Raw genomic sequence first — 15,228 nt, 5'->3', positions numbered from 1 at the left:
GCTTCATCAAGCCATAACCTCAGTCTTGCACTGGGGCAGTTTGGAGCCAAGTGGAAAGTGACTGGGATGAGAATTAGCACCTCCAAGTCTGAGGCTATGGTTCTCAGTTGGGAAAGGGTGGAATGCTGTAGAGCAGTTTAAGTATCTTGGGGTGTTAGAGGTGAGTAGGGGGAGACAGGAGTAGTTGACAAACACATTGGCACAGCATTTGCAATGACTCTGCACCAAGCTGCATAATGTGAATATTTAATTGGTTTTGTAGATCAGGCTAACCTGGTGAATATAGTAGGGCTGAAGGGTAAACTATCGGTAGTCTGTAAATGGCTGTGAGTTAACAATAGCGGCTGCTGCTGGAACCTAATGTCGCATGTCTCAGACAGCATTTTAGTATATTTTTATGCTTTTCTTGCATATTTATTGTGAGTAAATAAACACCTGGTTAGTCTGCACCTCAGCTCTCCCTCAAGCCTCCTGCTTTACAGCCGGTATGGCTATTCTAACAGAAACGGTGTATTACTGGGGCTTCCAGCACATATGAATGTTTTTAACACTCATTTAAACTTCACTTTGCCTTGGGACTCTTGTTAAAGAAAAACTTATCTACAACAGAAGGGGTGTAGACTACTAATGTGTATAAAGTAAGACTGGCAGATGTTTCCAATAACACTATTTCACACAACAATAGCTGCATATGTGGAATATGAAGCATCTCACTGGTTTATAAGCAAAGGCCAATAAATTTAATTAGTATGATCAAATGAGTACCTCGGATCAACCACTAGAAATAGAACCTCACAAAGTCAAGGTGCCTATTAACAATACACAAGCTGTGTCCTGTGTACATCCATGATTATATTTGTACTACTAATTCTAGGGAGCATGTTCTCTACATTAATAATCTTGTCTGTATATAAATCTATCAGAATATTTTACCATTTTATAATGTCAGTGAATTAGAGTAATTGGCTGACATGTTAATCAAACTGCTGATGGAAATCAAATTCACATTTTTCAGAAGACTTTGGATCTATTTACTATTTTTCAAGCTTTGTTGGGTCACCTACAATCTATTCGGCTGTGAGCTGCAGTGCAGTTCGACTATATTTAGTATGCATAACACATTATATATTTAGAACCAGTATAGGGGATAGATTAAAAGCAGGTTATGACAGTCTACAGTGATGCGAGCATCTCTGCGTTTACTTGTTTACACACAGAGAACCACTGAGTAGTTATGGAAATGTTACATTAAGATGGGCTTCAGAGAAAGAGTTGAGGAAACACCACGGTCATTTAGAAAAAGCTCCTTCACTGTATATTACTGCAAAATAACAAATAAAAATTTTTGAAAATAAATCATGGAAGTTGAACTTAAATTTGATTGCTGTACCAACATGTTGGGCGGACTTACTGTCAGACAAGCATTGCCATAGAGCATCTACCTACAATTTCTCAGCCTAAGTCAAGTTATTGAGAAAATTTTTAAAAGCACTGACATGTGGCTTTTACTGGCTGTATTAATTCAATTCAATTCAATTTTATTTATATAGCGCCAAATCACAACAAACTGTCGCCTCAAGGCGCTTTGTATTGTGGGTAAAGACCCTACAATCATCATCATCATCATCATTATTACATTAATTTCTGCAAACAATCTAGCAGGTTTCACTTTGAGTGGAAAAAAACTTCAGCAATGAAATTTATTTGTTTTAGTCCCACAGAGCGCCTGGAAAAATTCTTGCTTACAGATCAGCGATACAGTTACTCTATTGTGGTCTGTTCTATTTTGCTTTGTTCTGTCTATGAACTGCTGGAGCCATTTCAAAGCCATGGAAGCAATTTGAAAGTCACACTGAGACACATCACAGCGAGAGTGCAAAGTGGGTACTGGGAATTAACTTCTAGGAATTGTTTAAGAGACAATGAAAATCATCATGCTCAGAGGAGAGACAGCTCATGAGGCAGAGAGGTTGGAGCAGCAATCATCATGTCAGGCTGTGGAAAAAGTGTCACGACAGTTATCTAATGGGAATGGGGTGTTCCTACATGAGATGTAGTGAAGGCTGAGAGGGTTTTGTTGTGCTTCCAGGAGCGCTACCAGGTTGCTGATGGTGGGTAAAGCCTGTGCTTTAAAAACACTGCAGTTGCAGTAATGCACAGTGGATAATGCATCCACTGAGCATTCCGTTAAGCACTGAGAGGAAGACAAGTTCAGTTCAATTTTTAAAGGGGGTTAAGAGTAAGTGCTTTGATGGCACTGATGAATTGCTCTCTTTACGTAAGTGCATGGATTCAAATATAGATTCATCTCATTGCTGCACTGATGTACTCTCACTGCACACCTTTCCTATTAGTAACACCATAAAGGTACCAGGTAAGGCTGCTGTTTGTGATCAAGACAGACTCTACTGTAGGTGGTGCAGATTCCACAAGATGTGCAAAACATTCCTTAGCAATTTTGCCCCACACTGACATGATGATATCAAATAATATTCTGTAGATTTATGCTGTGAATCCATTCTACCAGAATGATACTAAAATAACTATAATCATGCTGAACATTGTTATAAGAATATAATATACCATTAGAATACATTAGCTTGATGGCTGGAACAACAGAGTGATTGAAATTACAAATTTCTCTCAATTCAAATATTGTTGCAAACATTTGGGATCATGTGAGAAAAAGTCTAGCAAAATATATATAATTTAAAATGGAAATCTTTCATGTTAGACCCTTTTGATACTGAATACACTTGGTACTGTTGTAGATTTGCTGCTGCGCTTGGGATCATCGTTTGTGACCCTGTTTTGGCCAAGCTTTAGCTGTCAGACAGACGGCCTCACATGGGACTGCAGAATACTTTTATATACAGAGGAGTTCATGGTCAACTCAATGACTGCAAGTTCCAACCAAGTACCTGGGCACAACAAGCCCAAATCATTACCCCTCCACTATGCTTGACAGTTGATATGAGGTGTTTGTGCTGATATACTGTGTTTGGTTTTAGTGAAATGTGGTGCGTTGATCTCTCCTGTCCGAAGGAAATTGTTCCAGAAGTCTTGTGTTTGTTCAGATGCAACTTTGCTGCCATGTTTGATTGTTTGTTTAAATGGGAAGAGGCTTTCTCCCAGCATCCCTTCCAAATAAATCGTGCCTGTTCAGTCTTTTTCTAATTGTAAAGTCATGAACTTTGATATTTTTTGCAAATTCTTTGAACATTGCATGGTCTGACTTTGGTGGGATGTCCACTACTAGGAAGATGATGACATTGTGTTAACACACGTTTGACTGCTCCAGAGGAGCACTGCCAAAATCTCTGCTGTTATAAAAGTAATCACAGTTAATTATGATCACTAAATCAAGTGCACTTGATTACCAGCACTTGATTACCAGCTATTTATGCTCTTATGGAAACAGTAAGAGTGTTGCTAAGTTTTCACTAGGCTGCATTGTCCTGTGAAAACTTTCTTTTTCACATGACTGTATATTAAAAATACAAACAAAGTGAAAGTGCTGTAAACAAATCAGAGAGGTTTTGTCCTTGAAAGGGTTCATTATAAAAATTAAGCTTCCTCTGTATTTTAAAATATTTAATCCTAAAATAATGCTTCCAAAGATATTTGTCATCTATTGTGAATGCCATTCTGTTATAGTTTCTGCATCAGCATGTAGCAAAAATAGGCATAATAAACAAAAAATAGAAGCTATGGAACCTGGAATTTAAAAAGTGTTATTTCAGCCAGAAGAGAATAATATATTAGGCGGGAAAGCAAAAAGAGAATAAACTTCACAAATTATTCAATATTTTACAGCATGGGCATTTGTGCTTTGGTTTAGGCTTTTTTGTCTCCCTCTCTTGTTTTATCAACAGTTTTACATAAAATACAAAGTCGCTGTTAATAAAAAAAACAAAAAACTGTACACTAAAACTTAAAGAAAAAATTTAATGTTTTTAGGAATTCTCCCTGAGGTTTAAAAGCTTCTTAAGAGTTTTTTTTTTTTTTTTAACCTCCTCCAAGTGGGCAGGAGGCACTCATTACTTATTTCTTGTTCTCATGACTTGAGTTACAATGCTCTGGGGCTCTTAAGCTCAAGAGGGTTAGGGTCGACTCTAAATAAATAGTGACCAGTAAATATATTCTATAACAAATTGTGTTATCTAAATTACTTCTCTTTTCTTTGAGTTCCTTTAAAAAAAAAAAAAGGATAGAGACAAAGGGAAAATGAGCTCATTGCAAAGATGAAATTCCACTGGAAAATAACAGCTGTTCATAAAGCAAGTTCATATTGTGATTAGTATGTCAAGGCTGCTGGGATTTAATACATTTTTGACAACATTACCACATTTCCAATGCAAATCCAGGACTCATTCAACCGAGTTTACACACCATTAGTAAGAGTTTGGTAACTGATTTTTAGTTTTTCTGTGGGGGAAAGAAAAGAAATATTGGCAGCCTGAAACTGTGAGAAAACTAAAACTTAAAGTGCACTGGGGTTGAATTTGATACATTAAATGGATACTTTACATTTTGTTTAAAAAGGGATTATTTCCTTTTTTCCCCCTGAGATTTACATGCATTAAGCCATAGCCTTGCATACAGATGGTGAAAACAGCAAGTCAGACTTCCTTCAAAGCCCAAACTATACTGACCAACACGTCCAATGGGCAAAGCAATCTTTTGTATTTCATTCATAGACAAACAGTAATGTATAATGACACTTTGTACTCTGCTGGCTGGTGGATTATTTAACAAATCAAATAGCTCTATATTTGTATTCAGTCTTTGTACTAAGCTACAGTAATTACCTGCTCATGAATGTAATTTAATCTAATATAGCTACTGTGATTCACAGAAAAAAAGCAAAAAAAAAATGAAGCACATTTTCCAAAATGTTCCAAAATGTTATACTATTTCTTTAAAAATACCAAACTTGTGATGTTGTTAACCAGTGGCTTTAACAGCTCTGTGAGTTAAGTGAGAGATACATCATTGATCTTTGAGTCTGCAAACATACTCTGATCTCCCTCTTAAATGGTATCAAAACTCCTCATCACGCACATGGTCCTTCATCAATCTCCTAAAGCACACCACTGTTCTTCACAACCTCAAAAGATGTGTAAAACATAAAACAGTTGGAAGCCAGAAATACAGACAACATTAAAGGCCCAAACATTACACGTGGAATCACTCTCTTATGTCCTCTTTGAATTTCACTGCTGCATAACCTGCTGCTGACAGAGTCAAACAGGCACCATGGACCTGGTAGTGAACTCTACCTGAAGCACTTTCCATCTGCTGTTGAGATGCTCCAGGGCACGGGCATTCTCCATCGATAAATGGACGTCAGAGATTGCCAGCTGGTGGGCTAGATCATTGATGTGCTTCATGCCCTCCTTCACCTGGGTCAGTTCCTCCTTAAATAACTGAAGAAGTATGAGCAAGAACAAGAAAAACAGAGGCCCAGAGGGAGGCGGATGGAAGCAAGAGCAGTGGAAAAAGAGAGAGGGAAAACAGATTAAATCCAAATATAATAAATACTGCATAACATCAGACATAGATGAAATCAGAAAGCAATCCAGAAACATCCAGTCTGGATGAACTACATTTAAATTAAATAAATAAGAAAAAAAATCAATGGAAACTGGATCAATTATAACTTTCAGCTCTGTTTTAGAAACCATTTGGCAGCAGCCATATTTTAATGTCCTAAAATCAGAGGGAAAGAATGATAGCACTGATACTGAACCAGCACCAGCCTAAGTTCACAGTGTGTAAATGAGGAAAACCAGAAAATCTGTAAAACAAATGAAGGATACACAATAACTCAGATGGAATGTGAGTGCATACTGATGTGTCCCAGTGTCCCATGTATTTTGCACTGTTGGGCAGCTTATGTAGGGGAGAGCAATGTAGCATGATTTTTGAGACCAATAATTCATCAATATGCTAAATTTGAAGACTGGTTTTTGTTTTCCACTGTTAATTATTTAACACAATAAATTCTTTCACACTTTGTCACGTGTTTTGAAACTGTGTTTTTTGTAGGCCTGGAATGGAAATGCACTTGCCTGGAAAGCAGTTTGGGTCAATTTTTTATTTTTTTTTTAAACGTGTTATATAAACAAAATTGGCATGACTTTACACTTCAACACAAAAGCTTCATTATATTCCGGCATTTTCATAGTTCATGTTTGAGGCATATTTTTTCAATTCCAATAAAATAATTCATTTATTATGTTTCAGTGGGCTAAGTATTCAGTCTAAATGTAATCAATCTGCTAAAGTAACAACTATGAGGACTAATAATGCTTTGAAAGTTAACATTAACCAATGCTGAAGAGCCAATATAAGTCATGACTGAAACGTCACTATATAAACTACCTGGATATTCTTTGCCTCTCTGAAAGGACTCTGCCAGAGACCTCTGTCTCTGTCTAGGATGTGGGTCTGTTTGAGGGATTTCCCTCCTCCTCTCTTTGTTTCATTTGCTGCTCAGAGTTTGCTTTTTTTAAAATTATTATTACTATTTTCCACATGTTTCAATAAATTGGTAGTGATGCCACAGTAGCAAATAGCTTTCACACATAGATCGAAATTTGCAGTGTTTTTATTTACAGCCATAAAATATCTCCACAGATGCTTCTCCTTCTCTGTGCCATCACGCTTCCTGTCATTGCAGCCTATATGTGTCTGCTCAGTGCCACTGAGTCACATGATGGCACAACAACAAAACACAGCAAAGCAGGGGAAGGGGAAGAGCAAATTGTGCTCAAGATATGAGAGGAGTGGCGTTTGCACTTGACATGTCTAGTTTTTGATGATATTAGTATATCAATATACTGAAAATAGAGGAGAGAAGCTGAAACTAAAGTCTAGATCCCATCATGCTAGTACCGATCCAATACCATTACCAATGCTGGTACTGATGCTATCAATATTTGTATTAATCATCCCACCTTTTTGCTGGAGGTGAATTTGGTCACAAGAGGTATGGAAAACTTCCATGCGATTGCTTTAGTTATGACTATGACAAAGCCAAGGTCGCACGTAGACTGCATGAAATATAACAACTTTTCTGCAAATGCTCACTGCAGTTCACCATTCACCTTCAAAGTAATAGTTGTGCATTTTGAAACATGTTGATTGCAGCTACAAGGCAACACTTTTACTTTTAAGGTGAACATTGTGCATTTCCAGTCAGGAAACCAGTCACCAACCAGTCAGAGAATACACATTTTGCCCTCGTGACCAGAGGTTGCTGACCAGTCTCTCTCTCTGTGTGTGACTGAGGCCTATGGTTTCACATTTACCTTGACGGTATAGCTTGAGCTATTCATAACAGCAAGAAAGCTCTTCACAATACTGAGATGTAAAATACACTCAGTAGCTTCTTTTGAAAGCAGAAAATTAATCCTGAATATCTATTAACTGTTATGTGCTACAAGCAGAAATGAAAAGATAATAAAATCATAGGAGTCTACACAGGTATATGAATATAATCTTTTTTTTATAATTACTATTTAATTATTAGTTATTTTTGCAAGGAAATTGAATAAGATCTGCTGTTTTTCTCAGTCTGTATTATAATAGTAAAGTTATATTTTGATTTTGGCTACTTATCAGAATAAAAAAAAAAGACTAATGATAGCAATTTGGGATTTTGGAAAGGTGTTACAATTTACTGTTTATCCATCAATACATTTATTAATTGGTGCTGAAAATAATTCAATTCAACTCAATTTTATCTATATAGTGCCAAATCACAACAGTCACCTCAAGGCGCTTTATATTAAGCGTTACAGGCAGAGCCTTTCCCTTTAAGAGTGTGGCCTGGTGGGTATCGTATTTCAAGAGGGTTGAGCATCGTGGGTTAATGAGGGACCACCCACTTTGACTGGCCCCTGTGTATAATGCGGGAGATGAACGCTGGAGATGAACACTCCTGATTGTATCACAATATTCATGGTGTATGGCCAAGGGTACAGCCCACTTTACATCACCTGTCATTCATGTTTTACATGGGGGTTTTAAAGATTGCCACAGTCAGGACTGAGTCATGGTTGCTAAAAAACGTTACAAGACCGACTGACTTTAGTGATGTAGCAGGTGTAAAATATTGAATAAAATGTGCTGCATGACTGGCTTTATTTTCACTCTTACATTTAACTTTATGACACGCACATTTTCAAGTGGAATGCCGATATTTTCTCCAAGTGCATTGTGGGTAAAACTCGTCACCAACCGTCCACCAACGTCATCAGTAGTCACTTGGCAACAGACTGTAAACTAAGTGAAGCATTTTTATGAACTAAGCTAACATGAGTGGCACTTCATAACATACACATTCCCGCTGTTGTGGGCATGTGTATGTTGTAAAATGATGTTATGATGAGCTTTATTATTTGGGTATAAAGGACCCGGTCATTTGCCCCGCCCCCGGCCCGGCTCTGATTTGTTCCGCTAGTGCACCAGAGGTCTCCCTACTGCGGTTAGGAGCTGCAGATCTGGTCAAAGTAATGTAAGGTAAAGACCCTACAATAATTACAGAGAAAACCCAACAGTCAAAACAACCCCCCATGAGCAAGCATTTGGCGACAGTGGGAAGGAAAAATCCCTTTTAACAGGAAGAAACCTCTGGCAGAAGCAGGCTCAGGGAGGGGCAGTCATCTACCACCTTGAAGCTGAGGGGAGAGAGACAGGGCAATAATGCTTACCTGAAGATTTACTCTATGTGTGAATGCAAAATTGCCTAGTTTACCTTTATAATTGTGTCCTGTATGCATCCATTGCTGCGTTGCCATTAGTACCTACTCAGCGCGGGTCGACTTGACTCACGACTCGCCATGGTTTTGTTTTGTTTCCGTTGCAATTGAGGACCACCTCAATGTGGGTGGAGTTGATATAGCAACGCGGGCAATAGTCTCTTGATATAATTTGTATACAACTCAAAACACAACACAACAATGGATGAGACAGAGGCAAGCTAACATGGCTAAGGCCAGTTTACATCATCACCCATAAGTCCCCCGTACAATGTTTTAATGGATGAATGTTATCATTGTTAAGTATTAAAATATGTATGCTGTGTGCACGTTTCAGACGGCTCTCTTGTTGCAAAACTGCCGCTGCAAACTATCGGTCTAGGCATTCTCCTTGTGCGTTGCGCGCCTCCATTTTCTTGTTGTCGGGTTTTAAAAACGGCATGGTTGATTCTGGTGAAGGAGCCGCTTTCATGACTCAACTAGTGACCACACTCCCTGGCCAATCAGTGGCATGCTGTTCTTCTGCGCCACACTTTCGGTTCGCCTCAGGTCACTTGGAACCCTGGCTGAGTGGGTACTAAAAAAGTACCTGGTACCTGGTTGAGTTGAGCTGTGCTGAGTTGGTACTAATGGAAACACGGCTCATGTGTCTGCTTTTGTATGTGCATGCATTCATGTGTAAGCACAGGGGAATAAAGGAATACAGATGACGCCAACTGACAAGCCTGCCCTAAAGACTGAGCTGAACATGTGCTGGCTGTGACAGTAGTCCAAACAGTGACATGATTATTGTGAAGTGCCCTCACTTCTAATGAATAGTGCCACACAATTACGGGCAGCAGCAACAGAACTCGGTACTCCATAATGACTAAACCAATGACCTGCCATTTGTTTAACAACATCTATTCAGCTGAGATTTGTAACCCGTGCTGCATCATAGCGTCATTTTGAAGTGCCACGTCCTTATCTGTCAGATCACAGCCACTCTGACAAGGATGTGTATGCAGGCAACTAAAACAAAGATTTTAAAGGAACACAGCTTGAAAAAGATCACTCATTTATTCAGGAGTATCACATCATTGTTGTTTTTTATGATAAAAAAAAAAGCAGGATGTCACTCTTTTGATGTTTGTTTGCAACATGTCGTAGTGTCACAGTGCATGCTTTTTCAGGCATAGCCAGAGGCGGTAATCTCAGAGGAGACAATTAGGTTACTCTGCAGGTAAATCCAATTCATATCAGTGCAAGAGAGATAAGAGAAAAACAGAGCCGAGCGTGTACTGCAGAGTTGTACCTTGGTAGCATCTATGTGGTCCTGCAGGGAGTCAATGAAGAGGTCGCCAACAGGCTCCCAGGCATCCCTCACCCCCTCTGCCTGCTCTAAGGCCCCTGCCAGCTCTTCCATTGCTGCCTGGATCTGAAGAAGACGCTCCAAAGTCCTCTCCATGTGTCTGAAGGTTTTTTTTAGAAAACGCAACTTATTAGAGTTAACTATCTGAGACATTAAAATTTGGATTCAGTGTGAGGAAATAAATCAATCAAAATCCATAGACCATGCAGTGAAACACACCATTTATCCAAATTTACAGGCTGTCATTTCAGTAAGGCTGTGTATATAAATATATATTTCATTCCACCAGTTCTAAAAGCACTTTTTGTGAAAAAAAAGTTTCAGTACTCTGAAAAGTGAGCTTTGAATTTTCATGACTTCAGACCTTGATAAATGTGTTTTCCTAATTGTTTCTGTAATGGATTATAGCTGCCACATTTTGTAATCAGGTTATGGTAATTGTATTACATGAAATATATTGCTACATAAACCTGTTATGGATCAGCACACACACAGAGTCACCAGAAGAATTAATGCTTGGCTTTAGAGCCCTAAAAAAAAAAACACCAGGCATTTTGCTGTTGCATGATCTTTTTTTGATAATTTTTTTTAATTATAAATATATTACAATATTCCATTCTCTCAGCCAAATGCAAAGTGAAATGCATTTACTGAATTAACTGCTCTTTAAGTAAAACCTTTTCCATTTCAATTTTTACTTAGGTCAACACAATTTACAGAGCTCGTTTACTCTTATTGCAAAACTCTAAAAGCACTCAATCATACGTAAAAACACAAATGTATCATGGGAATCGCAGCTGACAGAAGTTAAGCACAACTAATCATTAGCTAATACAGCTAATGATCTAATTTAACCAATACATGTCAGTTCAGAGTGCACAGCTAGCCATGGTGAGCTGATACCAACAATGGGTGGAAACCCTCTGAGACGAAAGGAAGAAAAGTGAATGAGAATTAGTAGAGGAAGAGGAAGGGGAGAATAGCAATTTCAAAAGAAATGTGAGCAACTGTGATAGAAAAATATAGAAAAGTAAAAGAATTTTCCATTTCCCGTGTTTACGTTTTACATGTATACATCCATACAAGTATACACTCACAGGCCACTTCATTAGTTACCAGTACTGGGGCTAACACATTCTTTGGTATGCTGCGGTCATAAAGTAATGGTCAGAAACAATACTCAAGGAGGCTGCAGCACTAAAATGATGCTGTCTTTATATTGAGTGTGCTATGAAAATATCCCCCACATCATTACAGAAGAAACTGACTCTCATCAGACCAGATGGCGTTTTTCAAATCTTCTACTGTCCAAAATTGGAAGTAGTAGAAGTAGAACCTTAGTTAGTTAGTTTCCTGCTTCCTGCTCTTAGCTGACAGGAGTGGCACATGATGTAGTCTTCTGCAATACTTTTGATTGCTTGAGTTGTCTCTGGAGCTTGAAAAAGGCGACTGGACTTCTTTTTGTTTCTTGAAGACGTTTCACCTCTCATCCGAAAGGCTTCTTCAGTTCTCAACCAAATGGTGGAGAGACCCAGGTATTTAAACCCCTGTGGGCGTAGTCCCCTGGAGGTGGTTATGACCCTCTATTGATCATGTGCGTGAACACATGTGCCCAGGTGTGAAGGGGGCCTGGGTCATATTTAATCAGTGGTTTCAGTTGAAACCAATGAAGCAGAACAGATCAGGATGAAAGTTTCAGCCACTCTCTCCAGTGCAAGACTTCCTCCATCCAACCTCACCATTCAGGAGAAGAAGGCCATCACAGCCCTAAGCAAGGATCAAAACATCACCATACTGCCAGCCGACAAGGGGAGGTGCACGGTTGTGCTGAATTCATCGGATTACCACAACAAAATTACTACACTCCTCAGTGACAACAATACTTATGAGGTCTTGAGACGTGATCCCACAAGCAACTACAAGAAAAAAGTTGTTTGCTGCCTGCAACAACTTGAAAAGGAAAAAGCCATTGACCGCCCCACTTACTACCGCCTGTACCCTGGAGAAGCCACTCCATGCATTTATGGACTCCCAAAGATCCACAAAGAAGGAGTCCCACTTCGACCCATTATCAGCAGTATAAACTCGGTCACCTACAACATTTCCAAACACCTCGCCACCATCTTATCACCGCTTGTTGGCATCACACCCCACCACATTGAAAACTCTACAGATTTTACTAACAAGGTCCAGAATCTTGTACTGGATCCAGATGAAACCATGGTGTCCTTTGATGTGGTTTCACTTTTCACTTGCATACCCACAACTAAGGCAGTGGAGACCATCAGAAGACGACTACAGGAAGACGATTCCCTACTGAACAGAACCAGCCTCACCCCAGATCAGATTTGTGCACTTTTAGATCTCTGCCTTACCACAACATATTTTAAATACAATGATGGATTCTACAGACAGAAGCATGGATGTGCCATGGGCTCCCCAGTGTCTCCCATTGTAGCCAACCTTTACATGGAGGAAGTGGAAAGTAAAGCTCTTGGTTCTTTCAAAGGGATGGCACCTAGCCACTGGTACAGATATGTAGATGACACCTGGGTCAAAATCAAAACCCAAGAAGTAGAAGCCTTCACTCGTCACATTAACTCAGTGGATAAATACATACGTTTTACCAGGGAGGACACCAGAGATAACAAGTTACCATTCCTGGACTGTGCGGTGCTTATCGAGGAAGATGGAAGCCTCAACATTGAAGTTTACCGGAAGCCCACACACACAGACCAGTATCTCCTCTTTGACTCCCACCACCCTCTGGAACACAAACTTGGGGTGATCAGGACCCTACAACACCGTGCGGAAAGTGTTCCCTCTAAGGCAGAAGGGAAGCATAAGGAACACACACACATTGAGAAAGCCCTCAAAACATGCGGTCACCCCATCTGGGCCTTCATCAAATCAGCTAAGATGCACAGGAATGAAGGCCAAACACAAACTACAGAGAATGGGAAGGACAAGAGGAACAACATTGTCATCCCATATGTGTCAGGCTTGTCAGAGAAACTCAGAAGAATTTTCTCCAAGCATGACATCTCAGTATACTTCAAACCAAGTCACACCCTAAGACAAAAACTGGTTCATCCCAAGGACAAACCCGCCAAACACAAGATCAGCGATGTAGTGTATGCTGTTCAGTGCAGTGAAGAGTGCTCGGACCTCTACATTGGTGAAACCAAACAGCCTCTTCACAAACGAATGGCACAACATAGAAGAGCCACCTCGACAGGACAAGATTCAGCAGTACATCTGCATCTGAAGGAAAAAGGGCACTCTTTTGAGGATGCCAATGTTCACATTTTGGACAGGGAAAACAGATGGTTTGAAAGAGGAGTGAAAGAAGCCATCTATGTCCACTGTGAACAACCATCATTGAACAGAGGAGGTGGATTACGTCACCAACTTTCCCCCGCTTACAGTGCTGTCCTGAGCTCCCTTCCCAGACGTCGCAACCCCCATTCACACCTTTGTTCCAGTGACCTCAATAGGCCACAGGAAACAATGGAGCGGAGTCCTAAATTGGTTTCAACTGAAACCACTGATTAAATATGACCCACGCCCCCTTCACACCTGGGCACATGTGTTCACGCACATGATCAATAGAGGGTCATAACCACCTCCAGGGGACTACGCCCACAGGGGTTTAAATACCTGGGTCTCTCCACCATTTGGTTGAGAACTGAAGAAGCCTTTCGGATGAGAGGTGAAACATCTTCAAGAAACAAAAAGAAGTCCAGTCGCCTTTTTCAAGCTCCAGAGACTACTATGACCTGGATGACTGAGAATCTACACAGACAGATTGCTTGAGTTACTATTGCCTTCTAATCAGCAACAGAGAAGCAGTATACTTTGATTATTTTGTGTTGTAATGAATGCTCAGTACTACTTTTAACCTTCTGAGACTCTGCGTCCACATATGGGGACATTACATTTTGGCTTTGCTGCACCTTATACTTCATTGTGCTCAACAGTATTTTATACTTTGTTAAGTCCTGTTGTTTTTGTTGTGTTATGCTATAAAATAATCCCAGTGTCCACATCTGAGGACATTTTTTTCCTCACAAAAGTATGTAACAACCATGTAACAAAATACAACTTCCTGTTCAAAGAGGAAGCTTTAGTATATATACATATCAGGTCCATCTTATCACAAATATCTCGGAGAAATTGAAAATGCATCGCAAACAGGAGCTTGGGTCTCAGGAGGTTAAAGATGTGCATGTGATCTGAACACACTGTATGGTTTTGAGCATAGGTAAAAGGATTAAAAAAAGAAAAAGAAGGGAAGTGCTGCATGGCTCTGATGGCTGATCCAGCAGGTGCAGAAGTACAAAAAACTAAACCCAGGAAAACATGTTAGATTGAGTCTGTGAGTGCTGATTAAGACTTAAGAGTTTATGTGAACTGGTCTGTTTTCCTGCCAATTTGCTTGAAAAACAAACTTAAAATATCACTCTACGTGAAGACAGAGTGCCTTAGCAGTTTTCTATGGTAATACTTGTACTACATAATATCCACCTTTTGTTTTGTTTTTTAAATAAAACATTTTTTAATTTGATGTCTGATTTGCCCAAAAGAGTCAAAGGTTTAGTGACTGTAGCTTGAAAATTGAGATTTTATTATTTCAGTTTTGAGAAAGGGCAGAAGGCTTCAAAAATATGTCTAAGCCATTCTGAAAAACTGCATTATAATTATGACTAATATGCATTTCTTTTTCCATCACATTTTTAATTCTCTCCCCAGTTTATCTGTCTTCTTCATTATAGATCCTGTGCTTACACAAAAACAATACAAACAAAAAAAAAAATCACATACACCATATCTATCATTTATAATTAATCATAAGCAGGCTGTGTCATTCATTCATGACAAAAATAAAACTTAAATATGATAAAGTAATGAATAGTGAGTTTTCTAATACACACAGACTGCAGAAGTTGTTTAATTCACTACCAGTTTGATTTTGAAAAACTAATCACTGAAATTGTATTGCCGAGGTCTTCTGAGGACAAAAATGCTAATATCTTGGACAGAGATCTAAAAATCTTTTCTTGTACTCAGCTTGATTTTAAATTAAGACAGACAAAGAGTACAGACTCC

The 15,228-nt window shown here is 39.2% G+C and overlaps 1 protein-coding gene across 1 annotated transcript in view; it reads right to left on the bottom strand.

Annotated features, from left to right (window-relative positions):
- drp2 (dystrophin related protein 2) overlaps positions 1 to 15,228 on the bottom strand; it is an 86,674-nt gene that overhangs the window by 39,981 nt on the left and 31,465 nt on the right. Inside the window, exons 5-6 of the mRNA XM_030739048.1 lie at positions 10,063 to 10,219; positions 5,283 to 5,429 (exon numbers count right to left, since the gene is read on the bottom strand). Of these exons, the coding sequence (XP_030594908.1) occupies positions 5,283 to 5,429; positions 10,063 to 10,219 (304 nt within the window). The remainder of the gene's footprint in view (positions 1 to 5,282; positions 5,430 to 10,062; positions 10,220 to 15,228) is intronic.

Source organism: Archocentrus centrarchus, chromosome 10 (assembly GCF_007364275.1).
Source record: "Archocentrus centrarchus isolate MPI-CPG fArcCen1 chromosome 10, fArcCen1, whole genome shotgun sequence".
Lineage (NCBI taxonomy): Eukaryota > Metazoa > Chordata > Actinopteri > Cichliformes > Cichlidae > Archocentrus > Archocentrus centrarchus.
This window is presented reverse-complemented; position numbering and strand designations above follow the sequence as displayed.